This window comes from Lytechinus variegatus, chromosome 6, assembly GCF_018143015.1.
Source record: "Lytechinus variegatus isolate NC3 chromosome 6, Lvar_3.0, whole genome shotgun sequence".
In the NCBI taxonomy this organism is placed as follows: Eukaryota; Metazoa; Echinodermata; class Echinoidea; order Temnopleuroida; family Toxopneustidae; genus Lytechinus; species Lytechinus variegatus.
Genome location: NC_054745.1, coordinates 34,428,422 through 34,450,648, shown reverse-complemented (window position 1 = coordinate 34,450,648; position 22,227 = coordinate 34,428,422). Strand labels below are relative to the sequence as shown.

Sequence of the window (22,227 nt, the reverse complement as noted above, 5' to 3'; positions counted from 1 at the left end):
AACTGGATATTCATTTGATTTTCATTTATTCACTGCCAAAAGAGCTTTAGCCAGAAAATTGATAAAATATGTAAAGGACTTTAACATTCGGAATTCAATACCTTTGAAAATAAATACCAGTTGTGGTATTGATCTTAAAAGGGTTCGATCACAGAAGCGTTTGTATGTGTAAATAAAAAAAGCCAAATAGCTCAAAAGTCGGCTATTTTTCGAAGCAATATTGATGCAGTGTCCTGCAAATGCTTTTCTTTATCTATCGATGTTGAGCATGATCTTACACAGATAAGTTAAAATCTGTACCAGATCTAAATAAGTGATCAAATTTTCACAAATTAACCTTGATTTAAAAAAATGTCTTATGAAATAATTGAATGCTGCAACTCCTGTCTTTTACCTTTACACATATGGATTTGTAACAATATTTCGCCATCCAAGAAGAATGTTGAGGATTTATATCTATTCAAATAGTGTAAATGACATTTTCTTCTGTAATAATAATAATAATATTTCTTGGATTTTGGACTTCCTCGAAAATCGACAACAACGAGTCAAATACCTTGGTCAGTTTTCAGATTGGTCAGCATCACATGCAGGTGTAGCTCAAGGTACAAAACTTGGGCCTATTCTCTTTCTAATAATGATAAATGATGCATGTATAAAATCTCAAGTTCCATATCTTAAATATGTTGATGACCTCACACTAGTTGAGAGTCGCAAACAATTTCAACCATCCAAGTTACCAAACGTGCTCTCTGAATTCGACCAGTGGTCCGTTAGCAATAATATGACACTTAATCCATCTAAATGTCAGTGCATACATATAATTTTCTTTAGAAATAATGGCCCGAATTCACAAAGGTGGACTAAAGTTATACCCGGGGTATAAAACGCGTCATTTGACGTCATTTTAATCCATGGACTAAAGTTAGTACCTAGGTACTAACTTTTGCGATTCACAAAGGTGGACTAAAGTTATACCGGGGTATAAAACGCGTCATTTGACGTCACGATTTAGTCAGCTCTTTGGGGTGGACTAAATCGGTGGATTAAAGTTAGTCCACGGTTTTAACCAATCAGAGAGCAGCATTTCTATTGCGGAAAAGTTACCGTCAGTTTGCCGCCAAAAAGTTAACTTTTTTCGGCAGTCAATTCATGTGTTGTTGCCGTATATAACGCTACGAATTTCACGACTGCGACCAAGATTGTAAGTAAATTGCATCATTACTTGAAGTTTAATTAGTAAGAACTCTTCAGATTCATCTATATCTATTAATGATTGCTTAAACTGTCCTAAAAGTATGCTCCAAAACTCAATATTGTATCTGAATCATTGTCATCGTCGTGTGTAGAGCTGCTCAGTCCCAGCAATGTGTTTTTGTGTGTTTAACAGTGCGAGGATGCAACGATGCCGCTGGTACGCTAACCCAGGCCAGGGAGCTCCTGCTCGGCTTCTCTGCGGGCCGGAGCTCCCTGGCCTGGGTTAATCACGTACACATGGTACCGTAGCCTACTCTATCTTCTGTGTTATCTTAAGCCATTCTTGCAAGGAAATATGGCCAAATCGTGGTTTTGGGAACCACTCGTAGATTTGTGTACGTGCACTTGTAGTTGTAGTTTTACAAAGACTGAATGGAGGTGGAAATGGGGAACTGCGTGTGATTGAATAAAGCGCTGCTGTATGAAGTGAACGGTGGTTCCCAATATCACGATAATGCCGGAAATATTAATTATATTTGCTATCAACCCCCCCCCCCCCCAATAAAATGCCAATATTTCTTCGCAATAATATTTGTGAATTGAGTCTAGAAATGAAGTTGAAGTCATGATAGGCCTAGATCTAATTGATATCCATTTTAATCGTTGCAATTTTCGGATTTGGAGATGGATCTAGTTTCTTCTATTTTAATGTTAGATCTATATTGCTTGATTTTTCGGTGTGGCTTGCTTCACTTCAGACCCCTATTATTTTTATATTTTTTGTCTGTTAAAAGATGGTATGTGCACAGTCAAAATTTGTATGATGGGGTGTCCAAACTTCGCGCACTTTTCAAAAATATTCATCAGGCTTAATTTTTGCACACAAAATACTCAAAATTTATACAAAAGCAATTCAAGAAATAGTTACCACATTGACGGCAAGATCGTAAACTATAAAATCATGGACAAAAATGTAAGGTAGGTCAAGGGGTTTTGCCATTATCGCGATCTCAAAATTCTATTCCGATCGGCGAATGCGGGCTGTGCTGGAAAACCGTTCAGAAAAAGTGTGACCTAACTTCGCGCACCAAAGCTTTTGTGGAGATTTAAACAAAAACTCAGGCTCAAAAAGTGAAATATTTATATCAGATTGATGGCAAAATGCTATAGAATCGGTTAGTACCAAATTTAACTCACATTTTTGATGATTTTTGCTTGCAAAATGGTGATATCGTGATGCTTGTTGATTCTTCAAAACGGGCGCTCGCGGTGACAAATTTGCCGATCTTTTGCCAATATTTTCATGAATACTGAACTCATCCTAAAGAAACTTACACCAAAGGGTAATTTTAGGTCGCTTTTCACGTTGATGATGTCAGATTTTAAGGATATTGGCTAGTTATTTAGATAATGACCGTCCGCGAAGTATGGACACGCGCGAAGTTTGGACTCACTGCCATAATAAATTAATATTAGACTGATCATGAATTAATGAGTTATTGGAATTTGTTGTTTCTCTAATTATTTATAGTATTTTGAATTGTACTAGTATTTGATGTACTGATTGAATTTTAGCAGCCTGAATCAGGTTTGTCAGAATGGTATACAAGTGGTCCTGTATACAAGTGAACTTTTCTATACCTACCCCCCCCCCTATTATTTTAATATTTTTTGTCTGTTAAAAGATGGTATGTGCACAGTCAAAATTTGTTATATTAGACTGATCATGAATTAATGAGTTATTGGAATTTGTTGTTTCTCTAATTATTGAATTGTACTAGTATCTGATGTACTGATTGAATTTTAACACAGCCTGAATCAGGTTGGTGAGAATGGTATACAAGTGGTCCTGTATACAAGTGAACTTTTCTATACCTACCCCCCCCCCCCGTAAATCATTATTGTATATTCATGATTTATTTATTGTCAGTCTGTGTATAATTAGCCAGATCCAACTTTGATTAAAGGTTCTCTTTCTTTTTTGTGTGTGCTACATGTATATTTTTCCCCACCCCTTTCTTTTTTCCACTTGGTGACCGTACAAATGTATTTTAATTTCACATTAGGCCACATTTAGATCTCCATTGTCTTTATATACCGTGACATTGCAGTATGATTGATTAGTATTTTTCCCCATTCTATTTTTCCTCCTAACAGTCTTAACACTTCAGCAACATACCATACATGTACCTACGATTGTGAAAGTCATGGCTCGCAATTTTGAACAGCTGCGCCGTGTTGAGAGAGAGAGGGAGGTATGTATGAGTTCTCTTTTTTTTTCTTTAATTTCATTAGAATATCCTTTTTGAAGAAACAAAGAACCTCTATGAATTAAATTCTATATACATTTAGATGCATGTTATTTTTTCCTTATAGACAAAAAGGAAAAGTAAATAAAACAAAACTGCAGCTGGTCCAAGCTATTTAAAAAAAACTTGGATAGAAGATGGACTAGGGGGACCTGCATGTTAGGCTGCAGTCAGAGGTCACATGGTAAGGTCAAAGCTCATTTTGAGATCAAAATGAAAGTTTATGTGCAAAACTCTTATGATAAGTGTTATTCCATCCCAGTCATTTCTCAATGGAGTTTTGATACAATTCTATTGATTGCCCTCGCAAATCAAGATATTTCTGGTTATTTTTATTAGTTGGCAAGACACAAAATGGATTTTGCCTTGTTTACTGTAATGTAATTAAAACTTTAAAGAGTAAACTACCCATTCATGTTGACTCTTCAACACAATCTTCCAACTTCAACTTTCTTGCAGATTCAGCAACACATTGGAAGACCAGAGCGTGGATTAAGGGACAGGAAGAATCCATTTGAATGCTACGAGGATGAACCTTTCAGAGAAAGGTACCGCTTCTCCAAAGAAACTGCGATGTATATCATCAATATGCTCGAAGGGGATTTAGAGAGACAGACAGACAGGAATGACCCATTGCCTGTCATGTTGCAGGTTTTGACTGGACTTCGTTTCTATGCTGTTGGTGAGTTAATCCTTTTCCCTGTTATCAAGATCCCTTGAGTTTTGGAAGTTTGCATGTGCCCTCTAACTATAAAATAGGGGGGGGGGTGGGGTTACATCACTTAGATGAATGTGCTTTCAAATTTCTCCAGTCATTCATGCTTTCTTCCAGGAATGTAAAATTGACTAGACTGCTGAATGCTGATTAAATCCTTATGTATTTTCAATCATAATTTACAATATTTTGTCTCTTGTTTTGTCCTTCATGTCATTATCCTCTTCACCACTTTTTCTTTTTCTTTCTACCTCACTCAAATTTCTCTTTCTATTTTAAATCCCGTTACACCCTCTCTCTCTCTTTTTCTCCATCTCTCTCTGTCTCTTTCCCTGAGCTTACCTCTCCCTCAATCTTCTATCAATAATAATATGAGATAATCATATCTTTTTAAGTAGACTTATTACTTTTGATACATAACACTGTTAATACGTTTTTGCTCATTTGCCTTGTTATATCATACTTCATAAATTCTTGTATATTGACCCTTTCACCATGTGCAGCTGATCAATTTTTATGTCTATTATATACACCAATAAATAAATGTTTATGATCATCATTGCCGAAACATGTTTTTTTTTTGGGGGGGGGGGCATCATGGTCTTGTGGTTAGACACTTGTCTTTCAATCTGAGAGACTTGTGTTCGATTCTCAACCTAGGCATTCTTTCCTTCTACAAGAAATTTACCCATGTTGTGCTGCACTCAATAACCCAGGTGAGGTGAATGGGTACCTGGAAGGAATAAATTCCTCGAATGCTTGAGCGTCTGTATGGTGGATCAGCTACTGCAGGGGTAATAATTATGGTACCAATTGTAAAGCGCAGTATGGTATTTAACTGCGCTATGTAAATGGTCCATATTATTATTATTCATCTGAGAAATAAATCTGCTGCATGATAACACGACCTATGCTCTTGCAACATATGCTTCATTCTTAATCCTTCTGAGGATATATTGCTAGGGTTAGGTTTGTAAGAGGGTTTCTGATTCAGAATAATGTAAGGATCAAGGATTAGGGATTATTTAATCATGACTGGCTTCCATATCAAACCCATTACTTAATATCACTTATTCATAATTGCAGGCACCTTTCAGAAGATGCATGCAGACGAAGCAACTGTATCACAATCATCCGTGTGCAGAATCATCAAAGATGTTTCTGAGGCAATCGCAAGGAGGAAGAGACAGTTCATGAAGTTTCCGACGACAAGAGATGAAATTGAAACCACCCAGCGACAATTTTACGATTACTGCGGGTTTCCAGGGGTCATCGGTGCTATCGATGGGACCCATGTCTACATCAGGAGTCCTGGTGGGGAACAAGCCCTGTACTTCCTAAACAGGAAGAACAGGTACTCTGTAAATGTACAGGTTAGTATTACACTACACTGTTTTCAATTTGAAATTGAACTGATTGATACTGGACTCAGGAATAATTTGATAATGACCCCAAAAAAGACATAGTACTATTGTCTATCTCATTTTCTTCTCTCATGGAAGTTATTGCCCTCAATACAGAACTGCTTAAAGATAGTAACAGATAAATGTAACACCTATGTGGAAATTAAAAATAGTTGAGAAACATTTTCCCTGAAGAACATATCACTTGATACATAGGGATAGTGATTTTCTGATTTACTGGTTAATCAGAAAATCTGTATTTCTCTCACACATGTGCTTTTCTTGTAGAAGTTCATTGAATTCTACATTTCAAAACAGATTTCATGTGTTTTCTGTATACATTTTCTATGAAACGTCAATTTCTAGATTGAGTTTAAATGAAATTATAGGTTATGATGGTAGATTTTTTTTAATGGATATTTATCCTTTCACAACATTTAGGTTGTATGTGATGTAGCTGGAAAAATAACAAATATCGTTGCCAGATGGCCGGGCAGCACCCACGATTCACGGATTTTCTCTGAGTGTGCATTGAAAGGACAGCTGGAAGCTAGGGCTGATGGTTCTGAGTGGCTACTTGGGGATAGTGGGTATGTCAATTATTTTTTCAAGATAATTTTCATTAGAGGGAGATTGCCAGATGAGCTTATGCCGTGGCGTGTCGGCCGTCCACAATTTCAAAATGCTTCTTCATTTCAAGTCCAATTGCAATTCTGTTTGTTTTATACACATGTTTGATAGCTCAAGGTGGGGATACAAAATTTCTACACAGAATTTTGAAAAACATTAAATATACTAATTTATACATACACCTGTATTTTTCTTAAGAATCACATTTTGACTTGGAAATTATTTATGTTATTTATAAGAAATTAATATATGAATTACAAAAAAATTGTGAGAATGAATTTATGTATTATATGGGTGTAAAATTACCTCATGAATGTATGTGAAGTTCTTTTGAGCAAAAGTGATTTAAACATTTGGTAGATTATAAGTGAGGAATTAGGTTTCTGTGCTGTCCGCCCATCTTGTTTTCGTTCTTGTGATGACAATGTAAATTGAGTTTTCTCATTTTTGTCTCGCCCACCAGAGGTGAAGGCGAGACTTAGGGATCCAAATGTCGTCCGTCCGTCACAAACCGAATGACACATAACTCCACATCCGTAAGTCGCTTTTCAACCAAACTTGGATGGTAGATGGACTTGGGGGACCTGCATGTTAGGCTGTAGTTGGAGGTCACATGGTAAGGTCAAAGGTCATTTTCAGGTCAACGTTAAAGTTTACATGTAAGACTCTATTATGACACCTAACTCTGCAACTGCAAGTCGCTTTTCAACCAAACTTGGAAAGTGGATGGACTTGGGGGACCTGCATGTTATGCTGCAGTCGAAGGTCACATGGTAAGGTCAAAGGTCATTTTCAGGTCAACATTAAAGTTTATGTGCAAGGCTCTTATGACAAGTGTTATCATCCCAGTCATTTCACAATGAAGTTACGTGTCCTCGCAAATCACAATATTTCTGGTCTTTTTCAAACGTGGGCGAGACACTAAATCGCTCTTGCCTTGTTTATAAAGATTTGAGTATTTTTCCTGTCCTCATTCATTTTCAAACAAGAAATTTTCTCATTTGTGATAGCAATGGTATTTGAAAAATATTAACACCCAAAATTAGCATTCTAGGAACTTTTTTAGTGAATTAGAGCAAAAAGTATGATTAACGCATAAATAAGCATGATAAAGCCTTATGAAAAAAATCTTTATTTTGAAAAAAATTATCATACAGCCTTTACATCACATCCCACACTGTTATCATGCCAATTTTCACGGTGTTGGTTGATTCAACCCTACAGTCACATAAAACACTGTAAGACTGGTGTGGTTAGGATTAAGTTAAGATTCACCAGTCTTGAATTCAAAGTAATGCAAGCCTAGAAGATGAAATGAAGTATCAACCATGAAAAGGATTTCGATGTATCTAATTATAAATTTGAATCTCAAAATAATTGGTTTAAAATTATAAACAAAATCTCCATCAAAATAATGTAATGAGAAACATAATTACATAAGGAATGTTAACGTAAGCAATGAATAAATATGTAAGAGAAATTCTAATGCTTCTTTCTTAATTTTTCTATTGCAGGTACCCCTGCCTCCCCTTTCTGTTGACTCCCCTCCTTAATCCTCTTGGACGGCCACAGGTGCGCTACAATAGCGCCCACAAAAGAGGACGTTGCGTTATCGAGCGCACCTTTGGCCGTTGGAAGAGGAGGTTCCCGTGCCTCAATGATTTGCGCGTGAAGGTGGATACTACTTTCACAATAATAGTGGCTTGCTCGGTCCTGTGGAACATCTCCCTCGACCATAACGAGGTAGATATTCCAGGACCTGAGCCAGAGGAAATGCCTCCACTTGTCCACCTTCCTCCTGGCCTACATGACGCTGTCGCTGGTAGGCTCAGGAGAGAGCAAATCATTGAGGACCATTTTTCCAACTAACCCAAGTAGCCACTCAGAACCATCTTCTCTGGTACCAGCTGTTCTTCCAGTCCACTTAGAGGAAATCCTTGAATTGAGATGCTGACAAGGTATTTGTTATTTTCCAGCATTACAGGGCTTTTACACTGGGCATTCAGAGTGTTAGGTAGTACGCATACAATCATTTTTACTACCGTATTATGGACATTGTTTCTTTGAGACCATGTCGCTCTTTTACGTGCACTTTGGAGCATGAAAAATATTAGCTTTTACAATTTGAATTCAAGGATTACACTGTCACAGCCTCATTTTTTAAATTGGCATCATTGTCATAAATTGAAAGTTGCTCTTTCAATTCTCTGATGGTGCTATTCATGATGCATTTTTTTAAAAATATTAAATTTAAGGAACTCCTTGTCATACATGTAGACACCTTTTTAAGATACCAATTTATTTCCCCAAAGTTAAACTTGTGCAATACATATCATTTTTCATGTGTCAAATGAAAATTAAAAAAAAAAAGAGTTTTAAAGTAAATACTTCATGTTTTAAAAGTCCAAAATGATTGAAAAGATGCCAGAATTCTGTCATTTGTGATTTGCACACCAAATAGTTTTCCCAAACAACTCTACTTTACAACTCTGCATACCCAGTGTGGAAGCCCTTTCACATGCAATCTACATTTACATGTTCCCCATCAGCGACTCCTTAAGGCGCTGTCACACCTTGGCGTTTTAGACAGCGTATGCCCGACGTATCAAAATTTCTCTAAAACGTCGGCATACGCTGAACTTTGTTGGGTTTTTTTTCAACTCTGGGCGTATACTTAGCGTATTCATAACGAGTTGGACGTACACATAACGTATTAGTAACTTATATCGAACGCTTCGTTAACTTATAAGTAACGTATTCCAACGAATGCTTAGCGTATTGCTGGCGTACACAACTTATGCCCTACGATAGCCTAACTTAAGGCGCTGTCACACCTTGGCGTTTTAGACAGCGTATGCCCGACGTATGAGGAATTTGGCGAATACGCTGGCGTACGTCGAATACGTTACGGGTAAGTTTTGCATACGTTAAGAGTACGCTAAAACACGCTGGTATACGTCGTCATACGGCGAGGTCGTCGAAAAATTTTGTGCAAGCACAAAATTTTTCGACGTATGCCAGCGTATGGCTCATACGTCCCGCATACGCGGGCCATAAGTTGTAGGCAAGTTACACTCTAAAAACACTCATGCTGAATCTAACCTGATAAATGTTAGATTCAACATTTAGAAAAGGGCCGAGGAGTGACCACTCTTTAAATGTTAATCCAGCGTTTTGTTAAATGTTAGATATTCAGCGTTTTGAAAATGTTGGAAAAAAGGTTGAATGTACCTTTTGTCAAAGTGTTAAAATTAACAGTTAAAATGGTGAATCAACATTTAGAAAAGGGCCGAGGAATGACCACTTTTTAAATGTTCCAGCGTTTGTACAAATGTTAGATATTCAGCGTTTTGAAAATGTTGGGGGAAAATGTTGAATGTAACTGTTTTAATATGTTAAATTTAACACTTAAAAGGGTGACTTGCCATTCAGAACATCATACTGTACAGATAAGCTCAACAAAACATGTCAGTTCAAATGATTGCAAGAGCTAAATATTTATTTACATTCACTCAATCAAAAATGTGAAAGTTGTTGCAAATGCACAAAAAACCCATTTCAAATTTGTCAAATCCAAATGCATCCAATCAATAATATAAGTTATTGCAAATGTCATGACAATCCATTTCAAATTTGTCAAATTCAAATGCATCTAATCCAATACAAGTTGTTACAAATGCCATAAAAATCAGTATCAACTTTGACAAATTTAAATGAATGCAACAAAAAAGTGAGTGTTGTTGCAAATTTTATAACAATCGATTTTAAATTTGTCTAAGTAAAACGCATCAAATATGAAATATGTATAAACTGTTGCAAATGTCATAAAAAATTCAAATTTCTGGAAACTTGATAGAAAAATTCATGAACATTCAATTATACTGTAAACATACAGATATAAACTGTACATAAGATATTCTCAATCATCTACAGCTTAATGGGGAAGTTCAGTAGTGGGATAGAGGGGATCTAGCATCAAATTAATTTACAATTTCAAATGAAAACAACTATCAGAAATGATGCTTTGTATTTATCTTTGGATGTTTTTAATGTTTGTGTAGGTAAAATTGATGCAGAACAGCAGAAATATATAAAAACAAGACTGAATTTTGTATGTGGGCATCATACTTCATCATGAAGCATCCTTTCCAGGATGCCTAACATGCAAGTATTGTGTCCCTGGTTATGAAAGATATCACATAAAAGCAATGTTGCAATGACAGATGTGTGGATGTTTCTTTAAAAATTTGAGCTCAATGAATCAATTATGAAATGATCCATTAAGCACTTCTTTCATCATTTTTTTTAAAACTATCCTTTTACCTTGACCTCATTACGTTAGAACATCAGCTCCACATCACAAAATATACTGTTTTGATAAAATAAATCTATTACCTACACAGTATCATGGAAATTTTTACTTTTCACTTGTTTTCATATGATATGGAAGGGGGCTCATGCCACCCCAATGTCGAAAGCATAGTCATTGTCAAGAGTTTCACATCACATGCCTATTTCAATTAGCCACGATTCTGATAAAGAATTAATCAACTGCAAAGGGATAAATGATTACTCAACTGCAATAGGGAGTAGCTTCACCATGACAAGTAACAGACGGATTGGTGAACACCTATACAAACTTGATTACTGAACCAAATATACTCTCCCTCATTAAATAGCCTCAGCATTCTTGGTTAAGAATCTTATGATAGTTCAAAGATAATGCAATACTGTAGGAAACTTCTAAATATGATTTAAAGTACCACAACACTGGACAAGAAGATGAAATGTCAGGATCGTACACTAGGTAACCACCCATTCTGCTTGCTAGAAGACTGAAACAATGGAGAGAATGGGATACCATGGGGGAAACTACAACCCCCCCCCCCAAAAAAAAAAAAAAAAATAAAAAAAAAAAACAACAAAAAACAGACAACAGCAAGAGACACCAGGATCGTACACTAGGTAACCACCCATTCTGCTTGCTATAAGACTGAAACAATGGAGAGAATGGGAAACCATGGGGGAAACTACTACCCCCCCCCAAAAAAAAAAAAAAACACATACAAAAAAAAAAAAAAAGACAACAGCAAGAGACGCCAGGATCGTACACTAGGTAACCACCCATTCTGCTTGCTAGATGACTGAAACAATGGAGAAAATGGGAAACCATGGGGGAAACTACTAACCCCCCCCCAAAAAAAAAAGCAGACAACAGCAAGAGACGCCAGGATCGTACACTAGGTAACCACCCATTCTGCTTGCTAGATGACTGAAACAATGGAGAGAATGGAAAACCATGGGGGATACTAACCCACACCCCCCCCCAAAAAAAAAAAAAAAAAAAAAACAAAAACAAACAGCAAGAGACGCCAGGATCGTACACTAGGTAACCACCCATTCTGCTTGCTAGAAGACTGAAACAATGGAGAGAATGGGAAACCATGCGGGAAACTACTGACCCCCCCCCCCAAAAAAAAAAAAAACAACGAAACAACAGCAAGAGACGCCAGGATCGTACACTAGGTAACCACCTATTCTGCTTGCTAGATGACTGAAACAATGGAGAGAATGGGAAACCATGGGGGAAACTACTGACCCCCCCCCAAAAAAAAAAAACCAAACAACAGCAAGAGACGCCAGGATCGTACACTAGGTAACCACCCATTCTGCTTGCTATAAGACTGAAACAATGGAGAGAATGGGATACCATGGGGGAAACTACAACCCCCCCCCAAAAAAAAAAAAAAAAATAAAAAAAACAAACAAAAAACAGACAACAGCAAGAGACACCAGGATCGTACACTAGGTAACCACCCATTCTGCTTGCTATAAGACTGAAACAATGGAGAGAATGGGAAACCATGGGGGAAACTACTACCCCCCCCCCAAAAAAAAAACACATACAAAAAAAAAAAAAAAGACAACAGCAAGAGACGCCAGGATCGTACACTAGGTAACCACCCATTCTGCTTGCTAGATGACTGAAACAATGGAGAAAATGGGAAACCATGGGGGAAACTACTAACCCCCCCCCCCCAAAAAAAAAGCAGACAACAGCAAGAGACGCCAGGATCGTACACTAGGTAACCACCCATTCTGCTTGCTAGATGACTGAAACAATGGAGAGAATGGAAAACCATGGGGGATACTAACCCACACCCCCCCCCCCAAAAAAAAACAAAACAAAAAAAAAACAAACAGCAAGAGACGCCAGGATCGTACACTAGGTAACCACCCATTCTGCTTGCTAGATGACTGAAACAATGGAGAGAATGGGAAACCATGGGGGAAACTACTAACCCCCCCCCAAAAAAAAAAAACAAAAAAAACAAAAAAAACAAAACAAAACACAGACAACAGCAAGAGACGCCAGGATCGTACACTAGGTAACCACCCACTCTGCTTCCTAGAAGACTGAGTGAAGGAATGGAGAGAATGGGAAACCATGGGGGAAATTACTAAAGCAAAAAAAAAAAAAAGCATCCAATAAAAATGTGTATAAGCTGTTGCAGATGTCATAAAATTTACATTTCTGGAAACTAGATAGAAAAGTTCTGAACATGGAATTATATACTGTATACATACAGATTTCAACAATACATACCATAGTCTCAGTTATCTACTGCTTAAAGGGGAATTCACACTGACAAGAAATTACTTTAATTCTTAAAAAGATAAATATGAGAAAAAGCTACTAATAAAGGGTGTTGGAATGGCTCATTGTGCATGTCCCCAGGATTTCACAATGAATAATATTATCTGATGTACCCAAACATTATACAGTCATCAGTTGAATCAAATATTCATGTATGTATAAAACACTGCTATACTACACAGGTTCCAATGATAAAGATTCCCCACTTACACACAATTCAGACAAATGTTATACAGGTGTGTATGTATTCAGAACTACGAGACAAATTTAACAGAATAAATCCATGTATGCTGACATTTTCACATGAATCAAAAACTAGAATGATCTATACCATGGAACTATTGACAGCCATATCAAAAGCATGTTGAGACTTTCACACCATACAGGCCTAAAATAAGCCCTAATTTGATACATACTGTATTCGTCAACTAAATCCAAGGATAGAATACGGAATACTCTCCCAGATGCATTGACTAGGAACTACCTGTATTAAAAAATGGTTGCGAATAGGGAAAGGTTTACTTTGAAATGTAATGATTCTCCATACATAGGCAAGAAAACCGATGTCCAGTTCTTCCAGTTGAAGTTGGAAATGATTAATGGCTTTGGGTGCGAGCCAATGCTGTTATGCTTGCCATAAGTTCACGTGCACGGACAGGAATGTGATCAGTAGAAACCCCGATTCCATACACGAAGTGCTCTAAGAATGCATAGAATCCCTTCAGCTCATCTGCATACTCAATGTTAAAAATGTAGTGGCTCTTGAATAGAGCATCAACTGCTTGAGTAGCATCACTCTCGCAGGGTACGGCTTTCCCATCAACAATGATGAAGAAAGTCGACGGGGATGTGAAGCCATCTCCTATGCGAAGCAGGTACGGCTGGGTTCTCTTTTGATCCGTTTTCTCAACGAGAAAACTCGCCACAGCGGTTCCGTTCTGCAAGGAAACACAAGTGTCATAATAGTAGTACAGTAATTCCAGGGGTTGAGGATATGTGCAGGTGCAATGTGCACGGCATAGATGCAGTGAAGCAAAAAAGATTTAGAATATAAAAGAACTCAGTGCAATGATATTGCTATGACCCCGAAAAATATGTTATTTTCAAATTGTGATATCTTGCAAATTATTCAATATTTTGGCATTCTGTCTTTTGAATCATAATTATAATCAAATCTCTATATTTACTGGCTATTCCAATTAAAATCAGAAATTAGTCTTATAAGATATAAAATGCAATGGATGAAACTGGGATAAAAAGGAACATAAATTGTAGAAATAATGTGCTCTTTTTCCCACCTATGCCTTAATAAGGCCAATACAAAATGTGCATGCCTGCGTGGCAAATTTATCAAGCTTTCGAAAAATATAAATTTGAACTTGTATAACGGGTCAAGAACACGAGAGTTCATTTAAATGAGGCACTCGGCTCATTTGTATACAGTCTTTGCCAGTATGCTGTACATGGACCATCAAAATTTGAACATGATACATATACAGTCAACTTCGCATAAGTAAAACTCCAAGGGACCATGAAAAATTATTTGACTTATGTGAAATTCGACTTACTCGATGTATATTGCACATAAAGATGAACAGGGACTATTTATTTAGTTTGACCTAGGTGATTTTTGACTTATGCAGAGTTGACTGTATTCAAAGGAATTCAAAACGTAACTGGAGTAATTTTGACTGTACGCAGTCAAACATTATGCCCACATGTTATATTGCGACCAAAGAAGTTTTGCAGGTTCAGGGTATTGATATAGCTGTGCCATGTGCCTTTGTCCTAGTGACCCTAGATTTATCATTATCAGCCCAATCTATATGCTAAATTTTAAGCCGATTAGCTAGACCATTCTCAAGATCCTCGGAGAACGGGCTATTTCAACTTTGCTGTGACCCTTAACATTAGCCAAATGCCATTTGGCACTCTGACCTTTAACACTACCAAAAATTTAATTAGATTGTCAACCTGATACAAACATGCAAATGGACAACCCAAGATTATGCCCTGACCACTTTGTTGGCAGAGGCATGCAAATTCAAAGTCATTTCCACCTACTGCAAGTTATTGCTACATCAATTATAATTAAATGTCAATGAAGTTTAAAACAAATGGTCCCAGAGAGAGTGTGTGCCATCTCTGTTAATCCATATGATGAATAGCCCACAATGACCTTCATGTATTCAAGTTTTAGTTGACAGGTTTCCATGATTACTCAATAAACAATTGGAATAGTGAGTTAAAAATTACATTCAATTTATTTCATACCGGTCTTGTGACCATGAAGTATGAGAGAGCATCTGAAATTGAAGATTTCTTCCCTGCGTGTGATGGGAGAAGGTATATCAGTACTTTGTAAGCAAACAGGGCATCTGGAAGAAAATGAATAAAAGAATACACAAATAAATGAATAAATAAACAAATGAATGAACGAATAACAATATACATGGATAACTATAGCTCCACTTATCAAGGCAGAATTCCATTCAGAGGCCCTACAAGGAAATACATTATGGAAAGCAATACAGCAATTTAACTCTTTAAAATTATTTTTACAAGCCTAAAAAGCTTCCTCAAACTTCCTAAAAGAAATTTTTAAAAATCAATTATCTGACATTTCACCTAATGCTATGAAGTTCTGAGTAGTGACAATAGTTAAGCATGCTTGAAATTCATCCACAAATTATTAGTTTCATGCTACTGAAATACATACACCATCCAAAATTGATGGATGAACATACACGTAGGACTTGTTGCATCCTCTTTGTGAATAGTTCCATTTTGGATCTGAAGATTAGAAATAGTGCTAAATATGCAGAATTCAGTTCATACCCCATCGGTAAGGGTACACTACACTCTAGGTAAAATACAAATCCTGGTTGCCTTGTACAGGCATTTGTTTTTTTACCCAGGGAGTTAATTGGGCAGGTTATTTGGGTGGTCTGTTATAACAGGGTCCCCATAGCTAAGAATGTCCTCATGAGAAGTGCCTTAATACAAATCTGTCATAAATCATAGTCATAAAATGAATATTTCATACCAGGTGTTCCATTGTGTGCATCCTTGGTCTTCTTGTTCTCATCCATCAGTGTTTGGAGTTTAGGAAGTCTGGATAATTCTCCTACTTTCAGGATGAATGGGGAAAACCGCGTTTCCCAGGTTGAAATGAGTCTAGCTGCTGCATCAGGAAATAAGAGATGGAATTCCTGCTGCAACTGTATATGAAAGACAGATTGATTTGCGGCAAGTTAGTTTATAAGCCACTAAAAACTGGAAATAGTTACAAATACGGATGTAAGAATATATGCAACATTTGGTCTAAACAAATGCATACATTTTATTTAGTAGGAGTTGATGTCATTAAAATTATTTGAACTTAGATGCTAGACAAGGAAGGGACTAGCTAGTCCTTTGTATTTTGATATTTTTTCATGGGAGCAATTGCATGTAGCCCTAGCTATTAACAAGAATAAAACTTACCGCAGTTGGGAAATCTTGGAATCGAGGGTATCGAGCGAGGATCTCTCCGACTGTTGGATATTCCTCCATAATCCAATTCCTCCTGTTCTGAAAGGACTGTTCCATGGCTTGAAGAATTTGCTTTCTGTTGTCAATACTAGCTCTTTTGCAAAAAAGAATCAACTCTTCCTCCTCCACTTGAGGAATTTCCTCTAGATGTGCATGGGTGCGCTTTGGTGTCTGGGAAATACCAATCAGACAATGACATTAAAAGATTAAAAAAATAACAACTTCAACATGTTTTGTATCGAATTAGGGATACAAGAATAAGCTCTTGAAGTCAAACCTTACTTGTGATGACATTACTACACATATTGATATTCATATTTCATATATTTTAGCATTTTCCTTCATACTGAGGATGAATAAAAGAAACATGTGACAATGAAAAAAATTGTTTAAAAAATTGATATTTTGAGATTTATTTGGAAATGAATCCTTCTTAGCATCATGGTGTTACCTTGGACTTGGAATTCCCTGCCTTCTGCGGTGTCTTCTGTGGTTTTTGGTCCGTCTTGGTGCGTGGACGCTGCAACTGATCTGGAGGTAAACTCCTCCTCATTGTATTGAGCTTCGTAGCAAGGTACCCCTTTGTGGCATCATTGGGGTCAAACCACAGATCCTGTTAAATAAAACAGTATTTTTCTAATTAGTGTCACATGTAAATTAAACTTATTTAAATAACATATTAAGAAATGAAATCATACACCAAAAAGAGAAAGTTAAAAATCTCCCTAGACAGATTAGCAAATGAAAAGTGCATACTTGACCCAATTTAGCAATCAACTTCTGAAAAATTCATTAAAATGTGTATCTTAGCTGTTCATGAATCAACCACATCCAACCATTTTAAACACCTTTTCAGCTACACGTACCCTCTTTTGATATGAATACATGTTTATCTATTCAGTTACTGGCAAAAGGAATAGAATGAAATAGTGTCTGTATGCTACAGACTACTGGGAAAAGACTGGATAATGCTTGTCTGTGCATTGTGTCGATTCTCTTTTGGGACTTATATGATTGCTAATAAAAATCATATGAGAAAAGTTGTCATTGGAAAGCAAAGATTAGACCAAATTTAGAAAAGTACTAATTTGCCCATGTTTCAAGAAAAAAAAAATTAATACACACCATGCATCTTCCATAATTACAGTGAATAATAATTCTTGTCTGTACTTGTTATTTTCTGTATCTTTTTTTTTCATTTGTATATGGCAAAAAAAACAAAAAAACAAAAAACTAGATGAAATTCAACTACACAGTCAAAACATATGCATCCACTTCCCTAGAAAAACAGAGTTAAGCCCTTTCCCTTTTCATATGAGAAATTCAGCATTTTTAATCCTTTTAATGGAACCACGTGACCCATATGACATTCGACCTAATGACCCCCAAATCTTAAGTTCATTATCACACAAATAAGTGCACATGTACAAAATTTGAAGCTGATCTGCTGAACCATGTATAAGATATCGCAATAACCAGCTATTTTCATGCATTTAATGACCCGTCATCTGTGACCTTAGACCCCAAACTCTAGTCACATCATTGTCTACCCTATATGTATACACATGCCAAGTTTGAACTTGATGCACAAAACCGCAAGCATGAGAACGAAAACGGGACGGGTGGACGGGCAGCCTGAAAACATAATGCCTCCGGTGACTTCCTGACAGAGGCATGATAAAAAATAAGGGCTCACGATACGGCTGTTGCTGGTGGTATTTCTACAGCACTACATGTTAAAATTGGTGGGTCGTCCTTGAAGTCTGAAATAAGACCACATGCAAACCATGCAGCCTACATGTCGTTCTGAATGCATGAGCTGATGAGCATTAAAAATACTTCAAAACAAGACTGTGTCATGTTGGGTCAGCCTGGTATGCATGTAGTCTTGTTTCAAGGTGTCAAGGATGACCCATTGGCTCCTTAACATATATTTAGATAGGTTACATGTATTTCTAATTTGTACCATTTTACAAAACAGCTGAATGTGAATCAAATCAGAAGTTTATGGCAAATTATGGGCAAGATCTAAATAAGGCTTACCCAGCTTTTGTCACTTTACATTGTTTACCTTATTTACATGGCTCAACATTACCAGTGGACAGTAAACTTTGTATCCAAGTCAGTAAATATTCATAAATATGAAGTTTCAGTTGCCGCATGAGCTACTTCAATATTGTGTGAAGTCAAATGATTGCCGGTATTAAAGATTCCTGTTCTTTTGAATTAAATTTCTAATTTAGTGTCCTTTTAGCCGAGTAAAACATGTTCAATTGAGTACATTCCCTAAAACATTTGGTAAGTATAATTTTTCTCATATGGGCAAGTACTTTCTTTGTTTATAAGGCCACAAAAAATATGAAAGCATGTTTACTGAGCTAGATCAGGCCATCACCTAAAAAATGTTTGCATGGAGCTCTGCTATGAATGTCTTTCAAATTATTTTTTCTATATTCCCTTACAAATTATGTTTCTTACATAAGGCCATTTTGTGTTGGATTTCAGGTTGGGAAAAGCATCTATGACACTCTTTGCGACGAGAATCTTGTCTTCTCTGGCAGGGTAGCTGTGGGGAAAAAAAGGCACGAAAACCTACATGCATAAATAATCTTTTTTCTTTTTTTGGTAGGAAAATGGACATACACTGCAATGTGTATAAACAAATTACAGAGATGTTACTATTGTTCAGCTTTTCTATTCAATGTGAAAATACATATGGTAAACATGTAGGACCTATAAATAGCCAAAAAGAAGGGACATGCATATTGATATGAAATTAAGAAGTTAAAGGAGATAAGAGCTAAGCATGACCAACACCATGCAATCAATCCCAAACATGAAAAGCACCTTCAACTCTATGAGGAGCATTCAGGGTAGTGAATTGTTGGGTGCACAAGGTAATGGATAACAAATTAATCTCAGCTATGGATAAACTTGTTCCGCATCCTCAGGTTCAAATTATACACATAGGATGGGCAGCAAATATAAATCATCTTCCTAAACAAACACATGCAAAGATCTCCTGTTTTGAACACACTATCTTTGGACTGGGATGTACACAAAAACGTACATCATGCTATTCTTGCAATACTATATTAACAACAAACATACATACAGTGTATGTAACTGTACAAAAATACATTCTACACTTACTATGAATATCTCCTAACCATTTCTGATGCAACTATAGAGGTGAGAACTTGTCGCGTTTCGGTTGTGAGAGTGCCGTTAGCCTCATATTCCTGCTCCACTAGATACCCCCGTGGATGCGAATTTGTGATGGTTTTCACATCAAAGCTCTAGAATGAAATTTTTGAAAGATTATCATTAATAATTATAATCAATTTTCGCATAGTGACCCCTGTAGCCTTTGACCTCCTGCCAAAAATACCGGAACTCTTTAGCTTGAGATGTGCACACCAACTTTGGTGTTCATCGATGCGTCAAAAAGTTCTTGAGATCACTACAAGAGCGGGATGGACATGCATACACATACAGCACGTCATGTACTTATACGGATAGACTGCCTCCAGCTGAATGTTACTATATGAACTTCAATGATAGCCTTTCCTGGGAGGTGAGAGCACAACACTAAATTTTAAGTACACTGTGAAAACTGCAGGCACCCACAAGTTCTCAAAACCATGCTAAATCATGACAATTCTTTTTCAGCAGTTGGTAAATATTTACCCATATATTTTATGAAATAGTAAGATTTGCCTCAACATTTAAATCTGATTCTTTATAGCATGAATGGAATCATTCCATCAATCACAACTGGGAACTAAATGTACCTGCCTCAATTACAACTTGAGTAAATACCATACATTTACTTACGTGTTCTTTATTTGAACTGGTCTTCATTGTAGACTGCTGCAACGACTTTTGGGGCACCTCTTTCTCAGTGCTAGTTTCTGATGCCTCATCCAGACTTGTTCCTGGTCCCACTGCTTGAGTGCTGCATGCTTCCACGACAAGTGATCCCCCGTGGGCCAATAATTCCAGATCATCAGTGTCATTTTCATCTATTTCTACAAAGGAATCAAATTCCTTTACTTTCATTTTGATTATGTAATCTTTTTGAAGGTCTATGCTGAATTTCTGCGATATTTTGAATTTCAAACAATTCAACATCTCCTCCTTCGGCTCAGCACTAGTCAATGGCACCGATATTAGTTTTGTTCGATCCTTGCATGTCACGCAGAAAGGCACAACTTGGACATTATCTTCCATTTCTAAGCTGAAATTAGAGACAGATAAAAGGAAACATGTGAAATAAAATCTTGATATGAAATTTTTTTAAAGCATTATTTCATATTTAAATGCAGAAAGATAGAATGTATTTGTCATGCACCAATGATGCCTATCTTCCCGGTGGACCATATGAACGTAACCCATGGAAAGCGAATTGCATAATAGATTGTTTACAGTGTGGTTTTGAACAAGTTCAACTGTTCATGTACATATATCTGCAAAGATCAATGTCGAAGAAAGTTTAGTTTCTTCTCTTACACAGTCAACCAATAGAGTTATTGAAGTCGAGTAACTTCAAGTAAACTGCTTCTATTAATAAGTTGGATGGATACATTGTATACTGTACATGAAGCTAACATATTCTAGGGCCTATAAGCATGTGCTCATTAATTCTACCTGTTAAGACAGCAGCACTTCTCAATGAAATGTACAGAAGTTTCTTTCGCTGTTCATCATATGAGCTTACAACTTGAAGGGGCTGGTAGCTTCTTAGTTCATCCTGCTTAATGAGGAAAAACTCCACAGGATATCTTGACAGCACTTCGTATGCATAGAAGTGATCATCAAATCCATGGGTTTCCCACATTGTTCCAAACAAGTAAATATCACTTCCAATGCAGTACATATCAATCAACTTTCCAAAAGATGGCATACAATCCTGAACACCTATGTTCACACTCATTCCTGATCGGTACTCCGTGCCATGTAGGCTGATACTCTTGTTCACCACTATTTCGTCAACTTCACACAGGTTTGGGAATTTTCCAAGGAGCGTGGTACATCCCTCAGTTTCTCTGATCAGTTGTTTAACAGGATTCCTAATTACAGGATTCTGGCCAACCCCATGAGTATACCATCTATGGCACTGGCTGATTTGATGTCTCTCTGCGACAGTTTTGGCAATGTCCTTGAAATTACCAACAACAGTTGCCAAACATTTTGCGATGGCATGTTTGGCCTCATACCTCATGCACCAGCAGTTGATAAGAGGTCCTACTTTCTCAATCATGAAAGGGTAGTGTACAAGGAAGTGATGTTTCGGGGTAAGATCTCGAGCTGGAAACAGCTTCTTGAACAAAGTGTGGTGATCCTCTAAGTGGTATCTAAGGTGGCCAATCATGGATTCTGTAACTTCTCTGGCAAAGGCAATGTCCATTACCCTTCTTAGCAAGATAAGCAATTCCCAGTACTGATTGCCTCTGGGAATTTGATCGCCAATAATGAGGGGCAGGTATCTTATGAAGCACCACATCTGCGATGCAGAGTTCTTAAAGGAACTGTCTTCATTAAGCAAAGTACTTGCAGAGATCAGAGACGGCTTGTTCTTCATATCAACAAAGCCGTATGAGAAAGAACTCAACCTCTGATTCAAAAGATCAAGCGTGAACAATTTCTCTTCATGTATCAGATGTCTAAGAACTAATTTGCACTCAAGTTTACCAACACCCTCAAGAATATCATGCATCACATCAGGACAAAAGTTTTGTGTGACATGAAAGTATCGTGAATTGTTTAGAACACATGCAC

The 22,227-nt window shown here is 37.0% G+C and overlaps 4 protein-coding genes across 5 annotated transcripts; 1 reads left to right on the top strand and 3 right to left on the bottom strand.

The window, feature by feature from the left end:
- Positions 1-835: 835 nt before the first annotated feature.
- Positions 836-8,488, top strand: LOC121417402 (putative nuclease HARBI1). 2 transcript variants are annotated; one of them, XM_041611094.1, is made up of 7 exons: positions 836-1,204; positions 3,355-3,452; positions 3,966-4,188; positions 5,308-5,594; positions 6,066-6,143; positions 6,189-6,214; positions 7,769-8,488. In XM_041611094.1, the coding sequence occupies exons 2-7, from the start codon at positions 3,405-3,407 to the stop codon at positions 8,121-8,123; spliced, it is 1,017 nt and encodes a 338-aa protein (XP_041467028.1). In that variant the 5' UTR covers positions 836-1,204; positions 3,355-3,404; the 3' UTR covers positions 8,124-8,488. The 2 variants fall into 2 exon arrangements, with proteins under 2 accessions (XP_041467028.1, XP_041467027.1); XM_041611093.1 differs by having other exon boundaries at positions 6,066-6,214.
- A 2,693-nt stretch (positions 8,489-11,181) lies between these two features.
- On the bottom strand, positions 11,182-12,623 carry LOC121417401. Its single transcript, XM_041611091.1, has 3 exons — positions 12,346-12,623; positions 11,504-12,215; positions 11,182-11,375 (listed from the first exon to the last, which is right to left on the bottom strand). The coding sequence occupies exons 1-3, from the start codon at positions 12,539-12,541 to the stop codon at positions 11,288-11,290; spliced, it is 996 nt and encodes a 331-aa protein (XP_041467025.1). The 5' UTR covers positions 12,542-12,623; the 3' UTR covers positions 11,182-11,287.
- Positions 12,624-12,645: 22 nt separating this feature from the next.
- Positions 12,646-19,696, bottom strand: LOC121417400. Its single transcript, XM_041611090.1, has 7 exons — positions 19,600-19,696; positions 18,925-19,012; positions 16,898-17,059; positions 16,399-16,617; positions 15,959-16,133; positions 15,187-15,290; positions 12,646-13,850 (listed from the first exon to the last, which is right to left on the bottom strand). Exons 1-7 carry the CDS (start codon positions 19,617-19,619, stop codon positions 13,509-13,511), a joined length of 1,110 nt encoding a protein of 369 aa, XP_041467024.1. The 5' UTR covers positions 19,620-19,696; the 3' UTR covers positions 12,646-13,508.
- On the bottom strand, positions 19,631-21,126 carry LOC121417752. The gene is made up of 3 exons (XM_041611483.1): positions 20,284-21,126; positions 19,680-19,745; positions 19,631-19,645 (listed from the first exon to the last, which is right to left on the bottom strand). The coding sequence occupies exons 1-3, from the start codon at positions 20,677-20,679 to the stop codon at positions 19,631-19,633; spliced, it is 477 nt and encodes a 158-aa protein (XP_041467417.1). The 5' UTR covers positions 20,680-21,126.
- Between the last annotated feature and the right edge of the window lie 1,101 nt (positions 21,127-22,227).